At 48.6% G+C, this 26,884-nt stretch overlaps 2 protein-coding genes across 3 annotated transcripts; both read left to right on the forward strand.

The window, feature by feature from the left end:
* Window positions 1–1,512: 1,512 nt before the first annotated feature.
* Window positions 1,513–12,419, forward strand: LOC149455963 (uncharacterized). Its single transcript, XM_089685607.1, has 2 exons — window positions 1,513–1,626; window positions 8,731–12,419. The coding sequence occupies exon 2, from the start codon at window positions 10,269–10,271 to the stop codon at window positions 11,481–11,483; it is 1,215 nt and encodes a 404-aa protein (XP_089541733.1). The 5' UTR covers window positions 1,513–1,626; window positions 8,731–10,268; the 3' UTR covers window positions 11,484–12,419.
* A 1,139-nt stretch (window positions 12,420–13,558) lies between these two features.
* LOC149455964 (NACHT, LRR and PYD domains-containing protein 3-like) lies at window positions 13,559–26,328 on the forward strand. Of its 2 annotated transcripts, none has more exons than XM_089685539.1 (13): window positions 13,559–13,615; window positions 15,418–15,476; window positions 16,008–17,715; window positions 18,625–18,714; window positions 19,184–19,354; window positions 21,192–21,362; window positions 21,760–21,930; window positions 22,300–22,470; window positions 22,557–22,727; window positions 23,066–23,236; window positions 23,312–23,491; window positions 23,628–23,716; window positions 25,542–26,328. In XM_089685539.1, the coding sequence occupies exons 2-12, from the start codon at window positions 15,455–15,457 to the stop codon at window positions 23,674–23,676; spliced, it is 3,075 nt and encodes a 1,024-aa protein (XP_089541665.1). In that variant the 5' UTR covers window positions 13,559–13,615; window positions 15,418–15,454; the 3' UTR covers window positions 23,677–23,716; window positions 25,542–26,328. The 2 variants fall into 2 exon arrangements, with proteins under 2 accessions (XP_089541665.1, XP_089541664.1); XM_089685538.1 differs by lacking the exon at window positions 13,559–13,615 and adding an exon at window positions 15,001–15,183.
* The last annotated feature ends 556 nt before the right edge of the window (window positions 26,329–26,884 follow it).

Genomic DNA, 26,884 nt, shown 5'->3' on the forward strand with positions numbered 1-26,884 from the left:
CTTCCCCTTTGTTTCCTGCTATAACCTGAGCACACACAGTTCACTAGAAGTATCTTTAGATTGTAAGCTCTTATGAGCAGGAGTGTTTTATTTTTGCCACATCAATCCTATTTTTGTGACTCACCAAGATATTGACTATACCTACTTGTTCCTGCTGACCAAATAAATGAAGATATATTTGATCAATAAATGTTTCACCAATGTTTTTGTGTTTATTTTATGTTCAATATATGAACAACCTTAATAGTTACTTTGTATACTTATATAATCTGCTCAAATGTAGCTTGTAAGAGCGTGAATATGCAAGTGGGTGCAAACTGGCTTTTTCAAAACCAAACAAAAAAATAAAAAACCTGCTTGCACCACAATATTGTTATGTACTAATGAATATGTCACATTCACTGTGCAGCCAGCTACAGGTTTTCTACAATTTGATTTACAGTAATAAAATAGTCCCCACTGTATGTTGATTTTTGGCCTTTGGCAACAAATATATATTAGCCAAGGTTTAAAAAGAAAAAAATCACTAAAACACACATTCGCGAAAGCTATCATAGCCGTGCATAGAAATGAGCGATCGTGCATAGATATGCGCGATCGTGCACAAATAAACGCCAAACAGGTGTCCCCCATGGCGCACGAGCAGCTATCCTCCTGGAAGTCCGTCATCTGGTGCGCGCGCACCCGGAAGTGGTTGTGGGGAGTGTAAGTGGATGAGAAGTGGTTGGAGGTTTTGTGTTGGTTGAAAATTTTGATAACTTTATTGGCATTTGGACATGGCGAGAGCACAGTTCTCAACTGAGGAGATGATCCTTATATGTAAAGTAACTGTGGCCATTGCAAATATGTTTAGAACATGTGAGGGACAAGTAATTGTAATTTTGTGGGTGGGGCCTAGCAGAATCTCACTTGGTGCACATGCTACTTATCTGTACATTAGCTCCTGGGTATTGATGGGTCAATTATATTAACCACTTGCCTACTGGGTACTCATACCCCCTTCCTGTCCTGGCCAATTTTCATCTTTCTGCACTGTTACCCTTTGAATGACAATTGTGCGGTCATGCCACATTGTACCCATCTTAAATTTGTATCAGTTTTTTCAGACAAATAGAGCTTTCTTTGGGTGGTATTGACTTGCTGCTGTGAGTTTTACTTTTTGCTCAATAAACCACAAAATAGCTCATAATGAATAAAAGTCTGTTTATATTATAACATTTGGTAAACTGGTAATTTAGCAACACTGATGTGCGTTGATGAGGCGGCACTGCTGGCCACAGGTGGGCGGAACTGTTGGGTGGCACTGGTGGGCACTGATCATCGGGGCCGACCCCTGCTTTGATAACTGCTGGTTCTCGGCAGTACTTTCCACACATTCTGACAGCGTGATGAAAGTGCAGCCAAGACCCGGCAAATGCATTTCCCGGTGATCAGCGTGTCGTTGGACATGGCTGATCACATGGTAAAAAGCCGCTGTGATTGGTCTTTACCACATCACGTGATCAGCTGTGTCCTTAGGACACAGCAATCACGGAGAGCGCGTTCTGCCAGGATGTCATATGACACCCTCCCAGAGCTGCCTGGATGCAGTGTAGCGTTATTCGGCTATCTGCGGTCGCCAAATAGGTAACCAGCTAGGCCTTCATGGCTAATCTTTGAATATCTGGACATGTATACTGCGTATAATGCATTACATTCTACAATGTGTTGGTGTACATGGTATAACAGTGTGCAATGCGTTGCTGGATTCTGCATGACAGTGGACAGCGTATCACAGTGTGCAATGCGTAGCTCCAGCCTGCATGACAGTGTACAGTGCATTACAGTCTACAATGTGTGGGTGTACACGGTATCACAGTGTGCAATGCGTTGCTCCATCCTGCATGACAGAGTACAGTGCATTACAGTCTACAATGTGTGGGTGTACACGGTTTTACTTTGTACAGAGTATTACAGTGTGCAATGCGTTGTACACTGCAGTGTGCACTAAAGCATTTTACACTCATGCACTGTACACACTAACGCATTTGACATTTCTAGTGTGCAATGCGTTAGTGTGCAATGCCTTGGACAGTACAATGCATTTGCAGTATTGGTGTATGTTTATTAAGCACAGATAATTCATCTGATTTTAGTTATCAAGGAGAAGTCTTCTCTGTCCCCCTGTTTATGAGGTGGAGGACAATTGTTTTCCGAAGAGGAGAGGAGACATTTTTTCAAGGAGATCTGTATAGATTTCCAGAGATATGTGTAGATGGTTGAGGGACTGCATGTGATCTCCGGAGATAATTGTGATTAATGATCACCTGAGTTAAACCAGTGAATGAAAAGTGTAAAAAAACATGGATTGAAAATAATCTGCAGTGACCACTGTGCTTTGTCAAGCCACATATTGGCACATTCTGGTGTCACACAGATGCGATGTGAAATTTGCAGTGTTTTCTGTGCAAGCGCTGCACCGCATCACAACCGCAACCCCTTCATGCCACCTGCTGCGGCTTTCTAGGTGAAGTTACCAACACACCAATATTGGTACACAAAGCGTATTGCGATTTGCCAAATTGGATGGCATGCCTATTCACACCCATGTGCATACCCTGAAAAAGGGTCCTGCACATTTTTGGCCCGGATGCGGTGCAATTTGAGGTGTGCAAAATGTTTGTCTCTAATTGCAACGCACACAAATTGCATGTGATTTGCCCAGGAGTGCGGTGTTAGACCACAATGCATGTATGTGAAGCCAGGATAAAAGGATGTGGATTTTGTCTATTTTTACTTGCGCATGTTAACATTATGGAAGTGCGTTATTCTTCTGTTTAACATGCTATAGAAATGCAACATGCATTTGGATGTAGTGTTTTTGTATGTGCATTTTGGAAGTATTCTAAACACACATTGACCCTAGGGCCACACCATATCTTATGCAGGCCATAGATGGGTCGAAAATCGGCCGATTTTTCGGCCGAAAATAAAATCGGCCGATTTTCGGATCGTTAGTGGGCTATTTGTTCGGCCGTTTTTCGGTATTTTGGCAGATTTTTTTTTTCGGTAAAGTTGGAAAAAAACGGCCGAATTTGCCGATCGGCCGATTTTCGCGGCAATGATGGGCAAATCGGCCGATTTTTTTACTGATAAAAAATCTGCACATGAGCAGTGACCTGCAAGAGGAAGACAAAAAGAAGAAAAAGAAGAAGAGGATGATGATGATGAAGATGATGAAGAAGAGGATGATGATGATGAAGAAGAAGATGATGAAGAGGAAGAAGAGGATGATGATGAAGAAGAAGAAGAAGAAGAGGAAGAAGAAGGATGAAAAATGAGAGGAATTCCAGTATGGCAAAAAGTGTCCCTGCAGAGAGCTCCGCTATTTCTTTGACAGTTCCTTGACATTTACAGCGGTTGCAACATTGTATCTATTTGTTTCCGAATAAAAACATCTGTATCCAAAATGGATACAAATACATTGTTGCAACCGCTATAAATGTCAAAGAACTGTCAAAGAAATAGCGGAGCTCTTTGCAGGGACACTTTTTGCCGGCTGTAGACGGGATGAAAATCGGCCGATTTTTTTTTTACCATTGCTGGTAACGTCGGCCGCCTGAACAACCGATTTTTCATTTTTTAAAAGAAAAATCGGCTGTTTTTCTCCCCGTCTATGGCCTGCATAAGCATTAGTGTGCCTGGGGGAGGGGGGGACCTTTGGCCTTTCCAAACACAGTAGATGCTCCAAGAATGTTTCCTTGAACTCTTGAAATGGTTAAAAAGGAAAGACACTCTAGATAGCCTGCACTGAGAATTGACTGTCATGATGACGTGTCAATGATTATTTGCTCTCATTTTTCAGGAGTGGTACTGCTTGCGGTTGAAGCTGGTAGAAATCCACCTTCACGTCCTCCACTCACCTTCACTTGTGGCCAGTGGATATTTTGTGGCCGCAGGCAAGAACTGGCATCGAGGACCTGCATAATGACCCTGGCATGCCAGAGGTGGTTTGGAAGCAGCACAGCAATTTGACCATCCCTTTCCTCTATGTTGGTTTTAGGGTGCAGAATTGCTTCTCGTTCGTGAACGGACTGTCGCCGGATATCAGAGTCCCCATATTTTCAAGATATGTTTTAGCCATGTTGGCTTATTTTTATGTTATTTTCCAAGTGTGTCGCACCTAACCGCACAGTAGTGTGGTGCCATGCGTATTTGTGGCTGTGAATGGGGCTGTTTTTAATAGACGTGTGTAGGTGCAACAACGTTTTCATCATGGTACCTGCGCACATCTACATAGGGCATTGCATTTCTTTGCTGTGCTGGAAAATGTGTGTTCTTGCATGCGTTTCTGCACCACCAATGGTGTGAACAAGTCCTAAGGGCTGGTTCACACTATAGAAACAGTCTAGATGTGTTCCTGATGGGTTTTTTTCATGCCCTTTTGGCATGCATGTTTAGTGTGTTCCAGTACATTTTGGATGCGTTTTGGACATGTTTACATTGCATTTTTGTATCCCTTCCACTTATTTTTTTCTATTTTCTTTGTATTCAATGTAGTTAGGGACATGTGCGTTTTAGTACATTCAAGGACGTTTCAATGTGTTCCAGTACAGTTCTGTGCAGAAACAATGCAGCGCTGATGTGAACTATGACATTGACAACCATATAACCTTCTTTCTGTGCGTTTGTGATGCTGAAAAAGCAACTGAAACACATGTAGTGTGAACTGGCCCTAAAGGTTATTAGAGGTCAGGGAACAGGACTGACCAGGAATTGTGAATTCAATCAGACTAGTGGTGAGATACAATCAGCAATTGTATAATAATGTGAGATCTGAGCTGTAGCTGATAGAAAATGAGACACATTCACTTGATCAGTAAATAGATAGTTAAAGAGTGGGGCGGTGATCCATAGATTTGCATATGGGACAGGTGATGATGGGGTGGGGGAGGGGGTCAAGTTGTATAAGGAGACAGATTTAAAAGAGAAAAAAGTTACAATGAAATATACACGGCATGAAACTTGCACATGACCTAATTGGCAGAAGAACAGTACGCAAGTAACATTCATCCACTTTCTAGTCACTAGGCAAAATCATAATTGATTGATCAATATTCCTGCCACAACCCAGAAAATTGATCTCCATTTTTTTGGGATGTTGCCAAGACTGGGATTAGAACCCATGACCCAAGTGCTGTAAGTTCTGAGCTCTAACCACTAAACCACTGTGGGAAACACAGTTTGAGCTATAATGTAGAATAGTTACATTGTTTAAAAATGATAAAGCGAGCGCTGGTCAAATGATATAGACTAGTAAAATGGTATTACACAAGATAAATATAACCACGAACAGTAGTGCATGAACTCGTGAAAGGTCATCCACCCCTGTGACAGTGTACTACACTATTGAGCACCTTTCTGGCTCCTGTGGCTGAGCTAATTCCTCCCCAGGACCATTTGGGCACCCACCCTGATGGATGGATGGATGGAGCTGGATGACTAACCCATAGCTGCCAGCATACCGCTGCACCCCCAGATGTGCGATGTGTATAACCCATGCACATTAATACTTTTTTTCTGGTGAGTGTAGACCAGTCCCAAGGGTGGTTTACCTTTCACGAGTTCATGCACTACTGTCCGTCACGGAGAGACCACACGTGCCATTCATAGGCACTCTCTGAGTTGGTACTCTCACACGAAGGACATTCCATTATTCAGGAATGATTCTATGAACTTATTTTAGCACGATTTACCAGTTTACATCATTATTGCAATTCTTTGCACTTTTTGGTTTTTACATGCGTTCATTATTGATCACATGCATTTATAGCGCTGCACTTGTCTTTAACATAGAATAGTTTTGTGATTAAAGAGAATGAAGATATATAATTATATTGGGAAATTAGAAGTATATAAATTATTTGAGATATAAGTGTGAAAAATTTGAAAATAAAATGTATGACATTCATTAGTGAATGCAATACTTTCCTGATCATTTTGGAGAAACAGCCAAAAAAAAAAAATAGCAAAAGAGAATTTTCAGAATGTAATAGTACAGCTGTATTAGAATTTTCTATCAGAAAAACGCCAATGTTAATAAAGCCCGCGCTTGTGCGCCATCTAGCGAATATATCCGGTATTGCACCTAAAAATGTGCCAGACGGGATACCACATTCACTAATGGCAAAGTAGTCAGTAGACGCTCGTTAATGAGCTTGCTAGACGCTGGTCAGACCACTGATTGATTGACCGGAGTCTGCCTGAATGGTCAGTCTCTGCTAATACACTCACATCTCAGTGAATCAAGGCCAAAGTGTCTAAGCAAAAGCTGCAGTGGTGTAAGGGACAAGTACAGTATTTGGGCTGTGTCTTCACAAAAGGTCAAAGGAGAATCAGTACTGAGCGCATCCATGCCATCTTGGGCCTGGTCACCCCACAAACTAAGAAGGAAATGCTGTCCTTTCTTGGAATGATAAACTACTGTAGGCAGTGGATCGCTGACTGCTCCTATTATGACAACATTTTAAGACAAGCCACCCTGAAAGATGCCCCAGACACCATACACTGGTCTAATGAAATGTTACAAGCTTTTCAAACTTTAAAAAGGTCTATGATTGTCAGCCCTGGTTTAGGACTCCCAGACTACAAACTTGTATTTCATGTGTATGCTAGAGAAAATTGTAAAACCATGGCGGGCGTGCTGGCACAAGAACACGGTGGCAAGCTACGGCCTGTAGCTTATTTTTCAAAGGTCATGCCTCTCCAAGTCCAGGGACTCCCCTCATGTTTGCGGGCGTTAGCGACATGTGCTATGATAGTGGAAATGTCAACTGTTCTCACATTAGGCCACCCTACCGAACTTCATACTTCACACAATGTAGTTACTCTTCTTAAGGGTATACACACACAACACATGTCTGCCCAACGACTCAGCGGATATGAGGTCATTTTGATGAGCAACCTCATGTTGCATATCAAGTATAGCGCAAACAACTCAGGCCCAAGATCCTAAACGCACTGTTGGGTCTCAAATCGTCAAACGATCTGGAACCCGAGGCTCATGACTGCCTCAAATCCATTGAGGCTAATACTTCACCCAGACTGGATTTATCAAAGTTTCCAATCCCAAATGCTGATGTTGTTTTCGTAGATGGCTCCTGCACTAGGCCCAACGATAACACTTACCATGCTGGCTATGCAGTAGTTAAACTCCCTAACACCATTATAGAAGCAAAACCAATCCCTTTTCAATCAGCCCAGGCTGCTGAATTGATTGCTCTCACTAGAGCATGTGAACTGTACAAAGACCAGTCTGTCACTATTTACACGGATTCCAAATATGCCTATGGAACAGTATATGACCATGGTGTATTATGGTCTCTCAGAGGCTACATAAGAGCTGATGGGAAAAAGATTGCCCATTCCCAACTAATAGCCAATTTGCTCAAGGCTCTCACACTTCCCAAGGTACTTGCTGTCATACACTGCAGAGCACATACCAAAGGGGACGATGATATAACAAAAGGTAACGCTCTAGCAGATTATGAAGCAACTTGCTTTACTACAGATGCCTACTCTATGCCCCATCCTCCCAGATGATTCCCAATTGATCACAACGTTGCAGCAGTCAGCTTCCACAGAGGAGCTCAAAGACTGGTGCTATCCTATTTTACAGAAGAATCCAAAGACTGGATTAATCTGCAAAGAGGGGAAACCATGCATCCCACGGTGTAGCGCCCCAATATACATTGCACAATACCATGGGATAGGACATATAGGATGGAAGGCAACCCTAAAACAACTTCAAAAAGATTTTTATATCTGTGGAAGCAGTCAGCTTCCACAGAGGAGCTCAAAGACTGGTGCTATCCTATTTTACAGAAGAATCCAAAGACTGGATTAATCTGCAAAGAGGGGAAACCATGCATCCCACGGTGTAGCGCCCCAATATACATTGCACAATACCATGGGATAGGACATATAGGATGGAAGGCAACCCTAAAACAACTTCAAAAAGATTTTTATATCACAGAAGTGGCGGAGTTAGTACAAGATTATGTGAAAAGATGCATCACATGTATCAGTAGTAACCCAAACAACCCAAATAAAGCCATGCATCAACACCTGCCTTACCCCACAACACCTTTTACACATCTTCAAATTGACTTTACACACATACCCCAACCAAAGGGAGGACAACAACCAGCTTGTGTGGTCACAGATGTGTTTTCCCGATGGCCAGAAATGTACCCCACAAAAAGAGAAGATGCCAAAACCGTGGCTAGATTGCTCACACGGGAAATAATACCTAGATGGGGAGTGCCATTACAGATCAATTCAGATCAGGGTCCAGCTTTCACCTCCCAGATCTGCAAGGAGCTGGCCAGATCTTTGCGGATTGAGTGGAAATTTCACATCCCATATCACCCACAGAGTTCAGGGATAGTGGAAAGGATGAATAGGACTATCAAGGATAAGTTAAGGAAGGCAACAGGAGGCACATATAATGACTGGAAAAGGTATCTCCCAGCTATATTGGCAGAAATTAGGATGACACCAAACAAGACTACAGGATACTCACCTTTTGAAATCCTTATGGGAAGACCATTCCCTACCCCCTGGGCCAGGGATATATTCATGACAGGAGACAACTATGATAATATCAGAGATGAATATGTAAGGAAGCTTATTGAAATATTGATAAAAACTGAGAACGATGTTATCCGCAAGCTTCCGTCTTTTCCACAGGAAAATACCCACCCGTTCCAGGCCGGAGATCGTATTGTGGTAAAACAACTGACGAGAAACAAGAAACAGCAGGATTTTGCCTATGGACCAGAAACTACGGTCGTAGCAGTAACCAGAACAGCAGTCCTCACTGAACATAGCCCCACCTGGATCCATGCTTCCAGAGCAAAGCTGGTCGAGAAAGGCCCAGGACCAGACCCAAGGGAAACAGGAAAGGAGGTACTAACGGGGGCAGAAAGCCCTGACCTCGAACAGGACAATCAAGGAAAGGAGGTACTAACGGGGGCAGAAAGCCCTGACCTCGAACAGGACAAGGTGCTGTTTATTAAAGGAGGTGAAGCAGGTGATACAAATCCTCGAAGAGTGAGTGAAGCCGGTAACAAAGTCTCTGAAAATAATCAAGATGAGCATTCTGTTAGCCAAGGACTCTGGCAAACTATGGATTCTGCTGGGACTGATTACATTTTTAGTGTTTACCCCAATATGGACAGTGACTAACTGTATATACTCCCCAGAGGATTTGGGTGCTGTTCAGGTTATATGTGGTCACAACAACAATGCTAAAAACACCTCAGAAAAACACACATTTGATAAAAACACCTCAGAAAACGCACACCCAATAGACACTAGGACCAAAAGAGAAACCAATGTACCAGCACAGAAACCAAAGGTTGCTATAACCAGAGAGGGGAAGATTATTACATTGTGGTTTGACTCTTCTAATCCAAATTAAAAGGTATGCGCTAATAACAAACTTATACAAAAGTGTATGTCATCATCCAAAAAACATTAGTGTTTTAAATAAATTATAGTGTCCAAACATAAATTAGTGTCCAAAAAAAAAATATATCTTCAGTGACTTGAACCAATTGTGAGAAATCCACCACCAAAGGAGATTAAATAAACTCACCAGAGCTAATGGCTGGTCAGATTATGAACCAGCAACAGCGCTTGTGCTCTGGGAGCAATGAACCCGATGTCCAAATAGATATGGTGATGTTTCAGATACTTCCAGATAATAATCACAGCCAAACAACTTTGCAGCCCAAGCTCTTATGATGAACTTCTCCACTCTTTCTCATACCTCCATGAGAGCATGCAGTACACTCAGGGACAAAAAAGAGAACATAATGGTGCAATACGTTTTTTTCATTTATCTCTTTAATAAAAAAGGTATAAGGAAACTCACAAACAAGGTGTCCAAAATTTATTTTGGGTGGGATATGCTGCTGACACTTTGGTGTTTTTTGTAAGTGGCGCTTTTTTCTTTTTTAATTTGGTAGTGACTCTTCTAATACCTATGTTGCTACCTTTTCTTTCACCTATGACGACCTAACAGAAAAAGGGGATGAAGAGATAGCAGGAAAAGGGCGCATAAGAGGGAGGGAATAGGTTACATTTGTGTAACTGATGATTATTGGGGGAGTAACTGTGATTATTGGGGAGCAGTGGGATGGAACATAGGAACTGACTGGGGATACAAACCTGACACAGCCATAAATAAGAAGGACAAGAACGGAAAATCCCTCATAAACAGAATGACTCTTACCAAGCCCAATGCCAAATATACGCTTACCATAGAAAATCCCAGCCCTAGTTATTCGGGAATGTATGTATTTGGGTTATACTGGGGAGGAGGTATATCAGGCACAAGGGGAAAATTTAGGATACAAGACATGCATAATAACAATGATTACAATCCCCTGAAGCCACGTATCAGTACTATTAGGGATATGATTGCCATTGCTGATCCTTCTTTCGAAGATACCGTAGCAGCGGAGACGGGATTTTCAGATGTAAATCTTTGGTTAGAATGGATGAGGTATAGTGCCCTGCAGTACAACAAGTCTAATTGTTATGTCTGTGGAGCAGCCAGACCCCATGTGGGAACAGTGCCACTAAACCTTCCTGAAGATGTTGAAGAATGTTTTCTAAGACTTTTTACAGGAACACATGACAAGAATGCTTCCTGTGAAACCTGGAAAGCAAAGTATCCCATAGTTACAAAAAACCCCAAACCAGGCGAAGGTTTGCAAATTTACCCAGGGAATTATACCTGCTATAGAGGATTGGCAAGAAAAAGAAGTTTTGGAAATTTTACAAAAGGTTTTTGTCACACATACAGCAACATCTCATCTAGGCTTTTACAGAATCAGACACAATCTTTAGGTGATATCTACTGGATTTGTGGTGATGGTATGATCAGGTCTAGATTGGAGAAGGAGTGGTCTGGTGAGTGTGCTTTGGCCAAAGCTATTATGCCCCTGCATATTTTTAGTGAAATTCCTTCTGAGATCCCTGAAGATGTAACAGGAGGTACTCAGAGGTACAAGAGGGAGGCCCCGATGGGTAGTTTTGACCCACATGTGTATATAGACGCCATAGGGGTTCCAAGAGGGGTCCCAGATGAGTTTAAGGCCAGGGACCAGGTCAAAGCAGGTTTTGAGTTAATCATTCCAATCATCACCGTCAACAAGAATGTTGATTGGATAAATTATATATATTACAATCAACAGAGGTTTGTCAACTACACCAGGGATGCATTGAAGGGGATAGCGGAGCAGTTGCAGGCTGATTCCACTATGACCTTTCAAAATCGTATGGTCTTAGATATGATGCTTGCAGAAAAGGGTGGTGTGTGTGCAATGATAAAAGGAACAGGTACTTGTTGTACCTACATCCCAGACAACACTGGGCCAAATGGCAAGGTCACTATGGCTATAAAAAACTGTCTGATCTGTCGGAAGAGTTGAAAAGGAATTCAGGGATCACTGATCCATGGGATCAATATTTTGGATGGCTCAAGGGATGGAAGCAGATGCTAGCACAAATAGGAGTGATTATTGTAGTCACCCTGATACTTATAGCCCTGATAGTGTGCTGTGTGATTCCCTGTATAAAGAAGCTTATGAACAAAGGTATAGATATGACTATGTACGAGGAAGAAATCCAAGAACAAACTGCCCCACTGAACCCAAAACCCAAAGAGTACAATAGTTATCTAGCCAAATACAGAGAGAAGCAGAAAAAGAACTATGTTGTATAAGGGAAAATTAAAATCATATATGTAAATAATGATTATAAGAGGGGATTGAAGGGAAATGTATGTCTTTTAGGTCTGTCATTTTGTTTTTCCCTACTCCATTTTATATTCCATGTTGATTAATTGTTTTGTATTATAACCAGAATGAGTTAATGAAAATATGCTATGTCAGTTATGTGTTACAGAACTGTACTCACAATATTCTTCTATCTCTTATCTTAGCTTAGCCTTGGTAGAGACGGTGAAAGTATCCAACTATTTCTTTGTATTAACAAGCACCTGTTTCTGTTATGATACAATTAAATGTCAAATATTTCTGTCCCATGAGAAAATAATTGTTTGTTACTTATAACTAATTACAATGCCTGAGAAAGATCATGTTCACAGCCTTGAAAAGTATCTAGCCAGATTCTATTGTATGTAGCAGATAAGTTTTTTGTAATATTATAGACACATTCCTTATTCCTGGGAAAGTTAAATTTTGCTTCTCATCATTATTCAGGATTGACGTAAATGCTTGTATTTGTATTCAGCCAATCAATTACTGAGAATTAAGTTTTTCCCAGATACTCTGTGCCCCCCACCTTTCTTTTTTGTTATATTAATCCTCTTCCCGCTAATAAAAAATGTAGATTAATTTCACCTATCACTGTGTGCACTTGTCTATTACTTAGGTGAAGTTAGTCTTCTGGACGTCCATACCTTCAAACAGACTGATCAAGACAGAGAGCCAGGGGCTAGCGACAACCTTTCACTTGTCATTACCCCCCCCCAAGATCAGTACCCCGTGAAGATCTGCACCCCCTTGTCATTACCCCCCCCAGGATCAGTACCCCGTGAAGATCTGCCCCCATTGATGCAAGCAACCCCTCCCTCCCCCAAGCAGCAACCTCACGTGCAGATCTACCCCCCCCCTTGACGCAAACCCCCCCCAGCAGCAAGCTCAGTCCCCGTGAACATCTGCCTCCCTTGACGCAAATCCCCACCCCCATGTGACTGGCCCCCACGTGTAACTGCACCACCAAAACATGTTATTGCCCCCCATGTCACTGATCCCCCCACGTGACTACTCGCCATGTCACAACCCCCCGCAGCTTGGCAACATGTTGCGGTAGGATCGTCAGCGGCAGTAATCCAAGGGATGTGATTCAGTGGTTCGTGTAATTGCAATCCAGCATAAAAGGGGTTAACAGTGTAACAGAGCGAGATCTCTGATCGTCTGCTTATGCCTGAAATTGGCACATGCGCAGTTGTGTTAAGGGGGCAGATCTTCACGGGACAGTTCTGGAACACTGAGCTAACCAGAACACGTGTCACCACATCCTCCCCCCACCACTAGAGGTCTCCGCTCTACATACGAGTTCACGGAACAGGCGCCATTTTTCCGGAGACCACCCCCTCCTCCGGGTAACAGAATTCCACCCATCCTCAGGGGAGATCCGCTGCCCTTGTAGTGGAAAGCAATCCGATCATCGGACTCTGAATATGAAGGCGGGGTCTGGTCTCCGAAAGGATGAAGGAGTGGGAGGGGTCAGGACGGGGTTTAGTCTCCTGGACGATGGAAGGGTCGGAGGAGAGGATGGGCGTGTCAGGGTGTGGTCAAGGAGGTATATAAGAAGGGGGCGGGAAGTACCGACACATTGCTATGTGAGCACCTGACAGGTGAGAGGAGTCGAGAGCAGAGCCGGGCGGGGTTTAGTCTCTGGGAGGATGGAAAGGTGGGAAGGGTCAGGGCGGGATTTAGTTTCTGGAAAGATGGAGGGACGTGTCAGGGTGTGGCCAAGGAGGTATATAAGGAGGTTGCGGGAAGTTGCGGCACATTGCTGACTGACCGCCTGACAGGTGAGAGGAGGCAGGGTTGGAGTGCAGATGGCCCGTTTGAGAAGCTGCTGATAGAAGCGGACTCCTTGGCTGTGATGACGTCACTCGGAGCAGGACATCGATTCACAGATTCCATCGGAGCTTCCCCCCCGCGAATCTCCTCTCTCAGGAGAACTTAACACCCCCCCACCCCCCTGACTGGTGACTGTCCTCTCGCAGGAGATATTCTATCTCCCCCCGTGACTGTCTTCTCGCAGGAGATAATATACTCCCCCCGTGACTGTCCTCTCGCGGGGGGGGGGGGGGTTGGGTGGAGAATCTCCTGCGAGAGGACAGTCACGGGAGGGGGGGGAGGGGGTGAATATCTCCTGCGAGAGGACAGTCACGGGAGGGGGGGGGGGAGGGGGTGAATATCTCCTGCGAGAGGACAGTCACGGGAGGGGGGGGGGGAATATGGAGATTCCCCCCCAATGACTGTCTCGCAGGAGATATTCTCCCCCCCCCCCCATGACTGTCGTCTCCTGCGAGACAGTCATTGGGGGGGGGGGGGGATATCTCCTGCGAGACAGTCATTGGGAGGGGGGGGGGATATCTCCTGCGAGACAGTCATTGGGGGGGATATCTCCTGCGAGACAGTCATTGGGGGGGATATCTCCTGCGAGACAGTCATTGGGGGGGATATCTCCTGCGAGACAGTCATTGGGGGGGATATCTCCTGCGAGACAGTCATTGGGGGGGATATCTCCTGCGAGACAGTCATTGGGGGGGATATCTCCTGCGAGACAGTCATTGGGGGGGATATCTCCTGCGAGACAGTCATTGGGGGGGATATCTCCTGCGAGACAGTCATTGGGGGGGATATCTCCTGCGAGACAGTCATTGGGGGGGTTATCTCCTGCGAGACAGTCATTGGGGGGGGGGGGGGAGGTATCTCCTGCGAGACAGTCATTGGGGGGGGGGGGGATATGACTGTCGTCTCGCAGGAGATTTCCCCCCCCCCCCTATTGCTGACTCTGTGCTCCCTGTGTGATGAGTCATTGGGCGGGGGGGGATGTCACTCAGCTTCCAGCAGACACTTCTCACACTGGACTTCTCCCATAGGTTTGACATCAGTTGTAGGTGGTTTCTGGTGATCTGCCCACTGTGGGGTCCCCCTTCAGCTGATTGGCTGATGAGAGTCCCTCGGTTTGGTTTGGGGAGGGTTGTTTGTGTTGGGGGAGGATCGTGTGTGTGCCCATCTCTCTCTGCACGCAGGAGATCTCCCCCCCCACACTCTCCTCACGCAGGAGATCTCCCTCCCCTCATGACTCTACTCTCGCAGGACATCACCCCATTGCTGACTCTGAGCTCCCTGTATGATGAGTCATGGGGGGGGGGGGGGGGGATGTCACTCAGCAGACCCTTCTCACACAGGACTTCTCCCATAGGTGTGACATCAGTTGTAGGTGGTTTCTGGTGATGCTCCGCCCACTGTGGGGTCCCCCTCCAGCTGATTTGCTGATGAGAGTCCCTCGGTTTGTAGAGCGGCTCCTTTGGGGTGCTTGGCGGTTTCCTGCCTCTAAACTCACGAGGACTCGGGCTCAGGGGAGGTAGGTGAGGGGCTCCTATAGGGCTGTGTCGGGAGGAGAGGATTGGGTGTGTCTAGAGGGAGGATCGGTTGGGAGGGAGGGGAGGATTGTTTGTGTTGGGGGAGGGGAGGATTGGGTGTGTATAGGGGGAGGGTGTGGAGGATCAGTGGAGGGGAGTATCGGTTGTGGTGGGGAGGATTGGGTGTGATAAAATGTGGCTCCTCCCATCACCTGCTGACCTCTTTTCTCTTCCAGTTCCGGAGGTGAAGTCTACACCTACTCTGCTGGCACCATGGTGGAGTCCCCCTTGAGAGGTAACCGGCTGGGAGATGCCCATTCCACACCCTTCTCTGCAATGATTTGATGTAGCCTGTGGGCCCCTCCCCTCGGATGTACTCTGTAGGGATGGGGAAGGGGCAAGCTTTGGGGGTCCTGTCATCTGAACCAGAAGTGAGTCTAGTCTCCCAGACTAGGGGGTATGGCAAGCGACACTTCAACCTCCCCCATATATACTAAGAGGATGGGCCCGGGCGGAGGCCGGCGTGCAGGAGGGGTGGGCCCGGGCGGAGGCCGGCGTGCAGGAGGGGTGGGCCCGGGCGGAGGCCGGCGTGCAGGAGGGGTGGGCCCGGGCGGAGGCCGGCGTGCAGGAGGGGTGGGCCCGGGCGGAGGCCGGCGTGCAGGAGGGGTGGGCCCGGGCGGAGGCCGGTGTAGGGTGGAGCTCTAATCATTTCTGAGGTCCATATAACGTTCGTCGGGGTCGAAGAATAGGAACGCTCCATAAGATGGGTTTATGCTTCACTTTCTATCTGCTGCTCCTCAACTTGATCCACATTTCTCCTCCACAGAATGGAAATCCAAGTATCTGGCATCAGTGAAAGAAGTCTTCCAACACATTGAAGCCCATGACTCCCATGTGGGGAAGGTTGTCAGCCTTGGGGAGAGATATCCCAGGCTCCGCCCCCTCCAGGTTAATCGGGAGGAGAATGATACAATACCTTATTCTGGCACTTTACTTGAGCGGGCGGAGGTCACAGAGTCCTCAGACCGATATTCCCCATCCAAGGTCCAGGACCTGTTTGTTCCTGATGGCAGCGGGTTTGTCCCCAAGACTGTGGTGTTGGTGGGACCTCCTGGAATAGGGAAGACTCTGACCACATGGAAGATCATGCTGGACTGGGCCTCTGGAAGCCTCTACGCCGACCGCTTTAGTTTTCTGTTTTACTTGAACAGCAGAAAAATAAATAAGATTAACGGCAATATCGATATTGAAGGACTTGTGGCCAAAAGCTGCTCCAAGCTGCAGTGCCCAGAGAATATGATCAAGTCGGCTTTCAATGATCCTTCCAAGGTTCTGATCGTTCTTGATGGGTTTGATGAGCTGAGGTGGACCATGGAAGATGACGATGAGGACTGTGATGACCCTTTCCAACAGACCCACAAAGACACCTTCCTAAGATGCCTATTGAGGAAATCTATCCTTCCTGAAACCTCTCTGCTCATCACATCCAGATCCATGTGCCTCCCAAAGATGAAGGAGCTCACTCAGTCCCCTTGTTCTGTAGAACTTCTCGGGTTGTCAGAAGGAGATCTAGAAGAATATTTCCACAACTTCTTCAAAAACAAAGATGAGGCATACCAGGCAATCTCTGTGGTGAGAGAAAATGAATTTCTATTGGGTTTGTCTTCAGTTCCTTTGACCTGTTGGCTTGTCTGTAAGATACTGAAGGTGGGAATGAAGAACGAGCTGAGCCCAGCAAACTGTAGAACCCTCACCTCCGTCTACCTGTCGTATCTCAGGAGCTTACTCCTCAACCAAGGCGGCAACCAGGCTGCACTCCAGTGTCTGCAGAACCTCTGTGCCTTGGCCATCGAAGGCACCTCGAGTCAGAAGAGCTTGTTTGATGAGGAAGGTCTTAGACTGTGTGATTTGACTATATCGGTGGTAGCTTCTGTCTTCCCAGATGACAGCATTTTCCAGAAGGATGTGGAAGCCACAACCAACTACAGCTTCATTCACAAGAGCGTTCAGGATTTCTTTGCTGCATTGTATTATGTGTTGGATGAAGATGCTGAGGTTAAAGAGACCGGCATGGTGAGTGGAGATACGTTCCTCCCAAGAGTCTGCAGAGGAAGATCTCTGATTTTTCAGGCTGAATATCAGCCATACTTGAACTCCACCATACAGTTCCTCTTCGGCCTCCTGAATAATGATCAGCTAAAGGCGTTTGCAGAAGGCCTTGGGTCTAGCGTTTCCTTACGAGCCAAATCTGCCATGGAGAAATGGCTTGTTGATGGAAGGCTCTGCACCGATGCCCTAACCTGCTTCTACGAGGCTCAGGACAAGGAGCTGTGCAGCCGAGTGTTCAGTGCCAAAGACCTGGTGTTTGAGCCGTGTTTTTACAGCTCATCCATGGAGAATGTACGGCTCAGAGAGATGCTGTATTGTCTGGCAGACCAGAGGAGCTTTGTCTCTATCTGCCTGGAGGATCAGCTGATGAGACCCCGAGACCTGGAATTGCTGTCTCCCTTCTTCCATAGCTCCTCAAAGCTTTGGTAAGTCTTCTGTAGTCCCTTTACCCCAAACTAACATCTCTGATGTCTAGAGACCTTTCTTGTAGGACGTCATGAACAGTCACACCAACACATGGATCTTCCATTGCTGCTGGGGTCAAGTCTTCACACTTGCGTTTGTCTTTTGTAGTCTGTAGATTTAAGTTAAATTGAAGGCCTTTGAATGTCCAGCATCATGCAGAATGGACTACCTCTTAGGAAAAAAATGCCTCAAACTGTCTTCAGCTGGAGAACCAGGAGATCTGGTATGGAAACCCTTCCAGAATTGTGATAATCTAACATCACTGGAAGGCTGTCCTGACCATACCTGAACCCTGGGTGTTTGTGTATAGAGGTCTCATCTGTAATTCATGGCCTACAATGCTGGACCTAATCCACTGTCCATGGCCATTGTTTCTTAGGGAGGCCAAAGACTAAGTGAATTTCTTTAAGCTGAGAAATTCGCGAGTTTCCCCCATCAACACAGTGACTGGGATCCCTCTCGCTGAGCCATTGTGTTCTGGTGGGGGGGAGCTGTCCTTACTGGGAGAACAGGGATTATTGCTAGCAGCAGGCTGGTTATACCCAAGTTGATTGATGCATTCAGCCTCCCCATATATGGTTCAAATCTCAAGAGTTCCTGCTGAACCAGCAGAGATTCAAGCAGTGTATGGCTGGCTTTAGTTTGTTGGAGATGGTGGATGTCGTGGTCGAGGTTTGGAGTGGTTTGTGTTCTGGTTGATCAGTTGATGTGTTTTGGGTCTCCTCCTCCATGGGAGACCTCATTATCTAGTAACAGCTTCTTGAACCCATTGACCTGTGACAGAAATATGTTAAAGGGCTCTTGGCTTCAGAAGTTTGTCTCGTAAAATAATTGTTTGGTTCTGAGAGATCGTTTGATTTTTCCTGCAGCTTCACACGATGTGGCTTTGCTGAGGACCTTGCAAAGGGTGGAAAGGCTTCTTGGATGTCTAAACCGGACAGCAAGATCGAAGAACTGGAGTAAGTTTGTGCCCTTCTGGCCTCTTCCCTAATCTCTCATCAGGCTGCTTGTGACCTAGATTTGAACCTCAGGGTAGTCATGGTGTCCTTCCAATTTTCCGAACTGCTCATCATAAATAGAAATGTTTTCTGCTTGGTAGAAAACCTCTGGTGGATCCTTTATTCACTGGTGGACATGCAGACTTCTGGATTATAGTGTCCCATCACCACCATGTTGGACATTGACAGCTGCTCCTTCCTCATGGGTTGTCCCCTGCTGCTCCTTCATGGGCTGTCCCCAGGAGTCTACATTCTGTTCCCTACATGGGACTGTTAGCTGGGAATATAGGTCCCACAAATTCCTGATCCAGGTTCTCAAGGAAGGAAAGGAGTCAAGTTGTGGTGTGTGGGTTTTTTTTTTTTTTCTGGTTTTAGTTGGACTTTTTTGCCATCTTGGACCACAATCCTGAAGCTTTTGCTCTCCTCACAGGTTTCAGGTCTCTGTGGTCACCCCGTCCTTCTACGAGGATCTCCGTTCTGTTATTTCTTCCAGCCGATCGCTCACCAAACTTGTCCTGGGTCACCACACTCTGGAGGACTCTGCTCTGAAAACCATGTGCGATGGCCTGCGCCAGCCGGGCTGTGTCCTGCGGGAGCTGTCGTAAGCATTCTCCTTGAGGGGGAGGGACTGGTGGATGGGGGGGGGGGGCGGGCAGTCTCCTGGAGGGGGAGGGACTGGTGGATGGGGGGGGGGGCAGTCTCCTGGAGGGGGAGGGACTGGTGGATGGGGGGGGGGCAGTCTCCTGGAGGGGGAGGGACTGGTGGATGGGGGGGGGGCAGTCTCCTGGAGGGGGAGGGACTGGTGGATGGGGGGGGGGGGGCAGTCTCCTGGAGGGGGAGGGACTGGTGGATGGGGGGGGGGGGGCAGTCTCCTGGAGGGGGAGGGACTGGTGGATGGGGGGGGGGGGCAGTCTCCTGGAGGGGGAGGGACTGGTGGATGGGGGGGGGCAGTCTCCTGGAGGGGGAGGGACTGGTGGATGGGGGGGGCAGTCTCCTGGAGGGGGAGGGACTGGTGGATGGGGGGGGCAGTCTCCTGGAGGGGGAGGGACTGGTGGATGGGGGGGGCAGTCTCCTGGAGGGGGAGGGACTGGTGGATGGGGGGGGCAGTCTCCTGGAGGGGGAGGGACTGGTGGATGGGGGGGGCAGTCTCCTGGAGGGGGAGGGACTGGTGGATGGGGGGGGGGGGCAGTCTCCTGGAGGGGGAGGGACTGGTGGATGGGGGGGGGGGGCAGTCTCCTGGAGGGGGAGGGACTGGTGGATGGGGGGGGGGGGGGGCAGTCTCCTGGAGGGGGAGGGACTGGTGGATGGGGGGGGGGGCAGTCTCCTGGAGGGGGAGGGACTGGTGGATGGGGGGGGGGCAGTCTCCTGGAGGGGGAGGGACTGGTGGATGGGGGGGGGGGCAGTCTCCTGGAGGGGGAGGGACTGGTGGATGGGGGGGGGGCAGTCTCCTGGAGGGGGAGGGACTGGTGGATGGGGGGGGGGCAGTCTCCTGGAGGGGGAGGGACTGGTGGATGGGGGGGGGGCAGTCTCCTGGAGGGGGAGGGACTGGTGGATGGGGGGGGGGGCAGTCTCCTGGAGGGGGAGGGACTGGTGGATGGGGGGGGGGGCAGTCTCCTGGAGGGGGAGGGACTGGTGGATGGGGGGGGGGGCAGTCTCCTGGAGGGGGAGGGACTGGTGGATGGGGGGGGGCAGTCTCCTGGAGGGGGAGGGACTGGTGGATGGGGGGGGGGGGCAGTCTCCTGGAGGGGGAGGGACTGATGGATGGGGGGGGAGGCAGTCTCCAGGAGGGGGAGGGACTGGTGGATGGGGGGGAGGAAGCAGTCTCCTGGAGGGGGAGGGACTGGTGGATGGGGGGGGGGCGCAGTCTCCCTGAGGGGGAGGGACTGGTGGATATGGGGGGGGGGCAGTCTCCTGGAAATGGTGGGACTGGGTGGGGGAGGCAGGCTCTTTCTGGGGGGAGGGGGTGGGACTGGGTGGGGGAGGCAGGCTCTTTCTGGGGGGAGGGGGTGGGACTGGGTGGGGGAGGCAGGCTCTTTCTGGGGGGAGGGGGTGGGACTGGGTGGGGGAGGCAGGCTCTTTCTGGGGGGAGGGGGTGGGACTGGGTGGGGGAGGCAGGCTCTTTCTGGGGGGAGGGGGTGGGACTGGGTGGGGGAGGCAGGCTCTTTCTGGGGGGAGGGGGTGGGACTGGGTGGGGGAGGCAGGCTCTTTCTGGGGGGAGGGGGTGGGACTGGGTGGGGGAGGCAGGCTCTTTCTGGGGGGAGGGGGTGGGACTGGGTGGGGGAGGCAGGCTCTTCCTGGGGGGAGGGGGTGGGACTGGGTGGGGGAGGCAGGCTCCTCCGGTCGTTGGTCTCCTCCCTGAGTTCAGACATCTTTATGGTCCAATCTAAGTTCACAAGATGGCAGATTCCCAATTATGAGGCTCTGACTTTTGTTTGCAGGCTTAGTGACTGCAACTTGACTGCCCCGAGCTGTCAGATCCTTGGCTCCGCCATGAAAGAAAATCGATCTCTACACAAGTTGGATCTGGCACTGAATAAAATTGAGGACGAGGGAGTGAAATTTCTGTGTGAAGTGTTGGAGGTTCCGGGGTGTACCCTGCAGGAGCTGAGGTGAGTCTTCAACTCGTACAATAGAAGTACCAGAAGGGTTGTCCCATCCTAGACATGGCATCACTTCCTGTCCTGTAGACACAGGAGGACCAGAAGGTCTGTCTTGTAGACACAACAGGAAGTGATTGAAACTTCCTTGTAGACTGTCACTAGAACGGGGGTCCCCATTGGAGGATTTCCACTATTCCTTTTCTGGTGACAACTCACAATATTGGATTTCCCTTCCCTCTCAGCCCTAATATAGAGGGATAACCGTACTGGTGTCACAGAACCTGATGGGTTCCAGCCTTCCTTCCACGTGCCATCTTCAGCTTTCAGCACCAAATCTCTGTGTATTGGGTTGTAGATATTACTGGTAAAGCCGAGCCATAAGTTCTAACTGGACTTGTCCTTCCAGGATTGAGTTCTCTGATCTGACTCCGGCCTGCTGTGAATTCCTCCGCTCTGCTCTGATGACCAATCGATCTCTCACCACCCTGTACCTGAGAGAGTGCAACCTCGAGGACACTGGGGCCAAGATGCTGTGTGAGGCTTTCTGCCAGCCGGGCTGCTCTGTGAAGATGCTGGCGTAAGTTTTGGTGGGCCCATTGGTGGTGGGGAGGTGGTCTGGTGTTCTCATTATAGAACAGGAGAGAACTGTTGTAATGTACTTGTGGGGAGTAGATCTGTGATGGGATGATGCTGAGTATGAACCGCTTCTGACAGCAGATCCCAGGGTTGCCATGTAAATCCATACCCCCCTTCCCCCGCAGGGTGACTAGCAGTGGGAGGAGCCACCATACTGGGCAATTCCAATCCAGTTCCTCTCCACTATACACCAAACTATCCTGGAATTACTGTAGTGTGGACAATCTTTTATTTCCCACCAATGCTGAACAGACTGAATGCAGGTTGTCCATGGGGGGGCTCCTGGTCACATGGTCTTTGTTCTCTGCAGGTTGTTTGAGAATCAGCTCACCAGCTCGTCCTGTGAGGATTTCCGATCAGTCATTCTTACAAACCGGACCCTAACCAGCCTGAATTTGAGGGACAACAAGCTTGGGGACTCCGGAGTGAAGCTCCTCTGTGAAGGACTGTGTGACCCGGGCTGTACTGTGCAGGAGATGGAGTAAGAGTTCAGCCAATGGGGCTCAAGTCTAGCACCAGGTCCCAGGAGCTGATTGGGTAGATTTTCATATGGATGTCTCTTTCCAGATTAGCCACTTGTGAGCTGACCCAGGCATCCTGCATGGACCTCCGCTCCGTCCTCTCCACCAGCCGGTCTCTGACCAAACTGAGTCTCACCTGGAATAGTCTGGAGGATTCTGGAGTGAAGCTTCTGTGTGAAGGACTGGGAGACCCACGCTGCATCCTGCAGGAGCTGGAGTGAGTTCTATATATGCTGCGTAATGACAATTGGTTGGGGGGCAGTTTCTGTTTGATCGGTCCAAGTGCAGACCACCTTGAATAATGCCCTTCCAGCAAAATGTATCGTTCCCCCCCCCCCCCCCCCCATTAGTGCAATTACCCCAAGTGGGCCCCATTCCTTCTCAGATAAGCGTCATACTGCTGGAGTCCAAGAGTAGAGGTAACCCACAGTAGTATGTATGTGGTGGCTGTGGCTGACCGGGGCCCTTACAGGTAGCTCTCCCTTTGCTCTGCATTGTCACGTTTTTGTCATCCATGTCCAGCATTAAGCTGACCCTCCATGTTCCCTCCTCCAGGTTGTACGGGTGTGACCTGTCCTCCTCCTCCCTCCAGGATCTGGCCTCTGCCCTCCTCACCAACCAATCACTGACCAGCCTGGATCTGGCAGGAAACAAGTTTGAGGACTCTGGAGTAAAGCAGCTGTGTGAGGCCCTCCAGACTCCAGGCTGTACTCTGCAGACAGTCAGGTGACTCCTCCCTCATGGTAAGCACAGGTCTCTGAAGTAAAACTCCATACTTACCTCCTTGTCTCCGTTGTACAGAGTTGGGTATTGTGAGCTGACCTCCTCCTGCACTGAGGAATTCATGGCTGTCATCGATGCAAACACTTCTCTGGAGGAGCTGGACGTGTCGTTTGGCTATGAGGATGTAGCGCCCCCTGTTGATCTGGATGTGATGTTGCTGAGATTTGATCACCCATCCATCGCTGTGCGGAAAAACAAGTAAGTGTACGCTCCCCTGGCTGTGCCAGGAATGACCATGCCCTGTAATGCCTCTTTACATGAACTCTTCCCACAGGACTGCACCTGTCACCCAGTGCACCGGCCCCCACTGAACCGTTATTTTGTTTTCTTGTAGCACCCAGGATGGGCTATTCATCTATGTCAAATACAAGAAGCAGAATTGAGGAATCCCAGATTCCTGAGGGTCCCAACCTCCCATCCAAGGTAATTCCCCAAACCCCCCATCCCAATTCAACATGACCGCGCCACCCAAAATGTAGAGGAATGTAATTGAAATGAGACAACTCTGACACCCCAGTAAGTCTGCCCATGTATGGGTGGCCTAGGTGCTACAAACAGCCTTTCTGAACTGGTCCAGCCTGTCTACCCAACGCTGACAGGATAGTGATGGATGCTGGTGGGTGGAGTCTCCTGGTGGCTTCTGATTTTGTTTTGGGCATTTCATTGTCCCCCATAATTTAATTCTTGCTCCTCTTGCATGATTTTCTGCAGATCTGTACCCCAAGTGCCAGGTGTTGTGGTGGCCAGTCCTGAAGGAGCCCAAACCCCTTAATGACTGATTACCTAGGCCATGTCCACTGAATATAGTATCATTCATTGGTGAACCCTCCAGGATGAGCATTGGGGTATTAGAGTTGTGGGCCTCCCAGGATAAGCAGTGGGTGGTGGCAGTTGGTGCACCCTCTGGGATGAGCAGTGCATTTTAGAGTTGTAGGCCTGCCAGGATAAGCAGTGAGTGTCAGTTTGTGGGGCCCTCCATATGTAGTTGGAGCCATGAGACTTCCAGGATGAGCAGTAGCTCTTCAAGGATGAGCTTTGGGTGGTAGAGTTGGGCCCTCCAAGATGAGTAGTGGTCAGTAAGTAAGGGCCCGTGAGTAATTCCTCCGATAAGACCGGAAGGACCCAGTGCCTCCTGATTTGGACGGATCTACCTTGTCTGGCCAGGGGTCGGGAAGGCAGAAAGTCTGCAAACTCGGTGCCCCCTGAGTAGACTCCCTCAGGGGTGCCACTAGTAACACCTGGGTGTGGGACCCCACAGTGTGCAGATGGCACAAGGTCACTGTTTTTCACTTTTTGCACAAGCGCCCTTAGGACCAGGCCTTTTGGCTAGGACAGGGCAATTTTTGCTACAGGCCTCAGGGCCTGGTCTGTGCACAATTTGGCACGGTCCACTTTTTTTTTTTTCTATTTTAATTTATTATCACTCCCACATTTTGTTACTTTTGCTTACTTTTGTGTGTTTTTCCACAGGATGGAGGGTGTGGGTCCTCGGGCCTGCCCTGAAGTCTAGGGGGAGGATGTGTGGCCTTTTTGGTTCCTTCCTCCCCTGATCCCTAGGGGGTTTTCCTCTTCGGGAGAGCCCCCTGACCAAGTACTGGGTGTCCGGCTTCGGCTGGACACGAGGAACTGTGGTCCACCAGGCCTTTTGGCCAGGAGGACCAAATGGGAACCTTGTCCCTGTCAGGAGCTTCGTGCCCCGGGGGATCAGGGTAGCGGTCCTGCTCCTTTAAGGGTAGGACAAAAGCACACCCCTAAGTGCACTTTTTCGTGTGGTGTTTTGCACTTGCACTTTTTTTGTGAACACTTACAGGTTTTTTTGTTATAGTTGCACGTTTGCGGACTTAAAAAAAAAAAAAAAAAAAAAAGTCAGTAAGACCTTCACAATGAGCAGTGGGTGGTAGTCTTGGATCTGGACCCCTTTAAGTTCATCAGTTGGTGGGCCCTCCAGGGTGGGTGGTGGCTGTTGGTGGGCACTCCAGGAAAGGACAGTAGGCGGTGGGGGTTGGTGGGCCCCCTGGGATGAGCGGTGGAGGGTGGCAGGTGGGCCCCCTGGGATGAGCAATTGGTGGGCCCTTTGGGATGAGCAGTGGGAGGTGGCCGTAGGTGGTGGGCCCCCTGGGATGAGCAGTGGGAAGTGGTTTCGGTTGGTGGGCCCTCTGGGATGAGCAGTGGTGGTTGGTGGGCCCTCCAGGATGAGCAGTTAATGGCGTTCAGAAGATTTGGTAATGTAACTTCTCTTCTCTTTCAGGTATTCTGTGGTGACAGCCCCTCCTCCGCTCAGCACCTTATACACCGCTGGACACCAAAGACTCAGGACATGCCTCAGATTACAGGTGGAGGTGATCATTCATCCCCACCTAGGACTACTCCACTGATAACTGCACTATTCTCTCTCCTGACCTCCTGCACCTCAATTAGTGGAATGACCTAATCTGCAGATGATCGCTTTGTGACCTCTGACCCTCCCCCCCACCCTCATCCTTTCTGCAGCAGCAAGCTTTAATGTAAAGCTTTCTATTGGTGGCTTGTTCTGGATGGAGTGGAGGAAGTTTGGTCTCCATTGATCTGGTAACCATTGTTGGACAGGAAGTGATGGGTGATACCAGAACAGGAAGTGGAGATCTTCCAATGGGGACACCAGGATTCCACTCACTACCTGTTGTGTATCCTAGGACAGGAAGTGATGAGAAATCTCCCCAGTAGGCCAAAGGCTGGCATTAACCTACCTGGGGGGGGGGGTCTCACCTCTGCTCCATCCAAAACAAACTGCCTTTTTAGATAAAATTCCAGAAATGTCAGCAGCTGCTGTGCTTTGTAGAATGTGTCTGCAGCCAAGTGCCTTCCAGGGCTCCGAGCCCATCTCTGACTTTTACTACTGGGGATTTGTTTGCACTAGACAGTTATTCTGCCATTATTGGCACTATTCCATCCCCATAGCAACACTCATTTATAGTGTGGGGATTGGTGGTTGGGTCACATTTCATCTCACTTTTGTATCAGAAATGGTTTTGTTTAATAAAGAGCATTGAATGAAAGCAGAACTGCGTGATTACTTCATAGTGTGGTGTCACTGGGGTTGTATGACCTGGGGAGTGGTGGTGTCACATGACCTGGAGTGGTGTTGCAGATGTCACATGGCATTACTTGGTCATGGTTACCAGTGATGTCAATGAGGTTTTATGACCCAGGAAGTGGTGGTGTCACATGACTTGGAGTGATTTCACTGGTGTCACAATTTGGAGAGTCAAGACTCAGCCTTGGCATTACTTGTCCTGACAACTGATGGTGTCACTGGGGTTGTAGGACTTTGGGTGAGTTGACTGGTATCACATGACCCAGTTTGAACATGCCCTATGATGTTCCTTGGGTAACCCTTCCCCTGTGTCACATGACGTGTGGCAAGGCCCATATCTGTAGGTTTATTCCAGAGGCAGGAGCTGCTCCCACATGTCTGCTGAGACCATTCCACCACTAGGAGGAACTCCTCCCTGACTGACCGGCCGTTCCTCCCCCTAGAATTCCATCTGAGTTCTCTATCCCCTAATAGAGGGGATGATCGTTTTCAGCCATAGTGATTAAAGCTCAAAGAGC

The sequence above is a fragment of the Staurois parvus genome, unplaced genomic scaffold (assembly GCF_062004578.1).
Source record: "Staurois parvus isolate SC_StPar_1 unplaced genomic scaffold, SC_StPar_1.0 ptg000380l, whole genome shotgun sequence".
In the NCBI taxonomy this organism is placed as follows: Eukaryota; Metazoa; Chordata; class Amphibia; order Anura; family Ranidae; genus Staurois; species Staurois parvus.

Bases quoted from the DNA above. Each gene is read 5' to 3' on its own strand.
- LOC149455963 (XM_089685607.1), top strand. From the start codon at position 10,269: ATGACTCTTACCAAGCCCAATGCCAAATATACGCTTACCATAGAAAAT.
- LOC149455964 (XM_089685538.1), top strand. From the start codon at position 15,053: ATGCTCCGCCCACTGTGGGGTCCCCCTCCAGCTGATTTGCTGATGAGA. The intron at 17,716-18,624 runs GTAAGTCTTCTG...TTTTTCCTGCAG, and splicing joins CATAGCTCCTCAAAGCTTTG to CTTCACACGATGTGGCTTTG. The intron at 21,363-21,759 runs GTGAGTCTTCAA...TTGTCCTTCCAG, and splicing joins TGTACCCTGCAGGAGCTGAG to GATTGAGTTCTCTGATCTGA.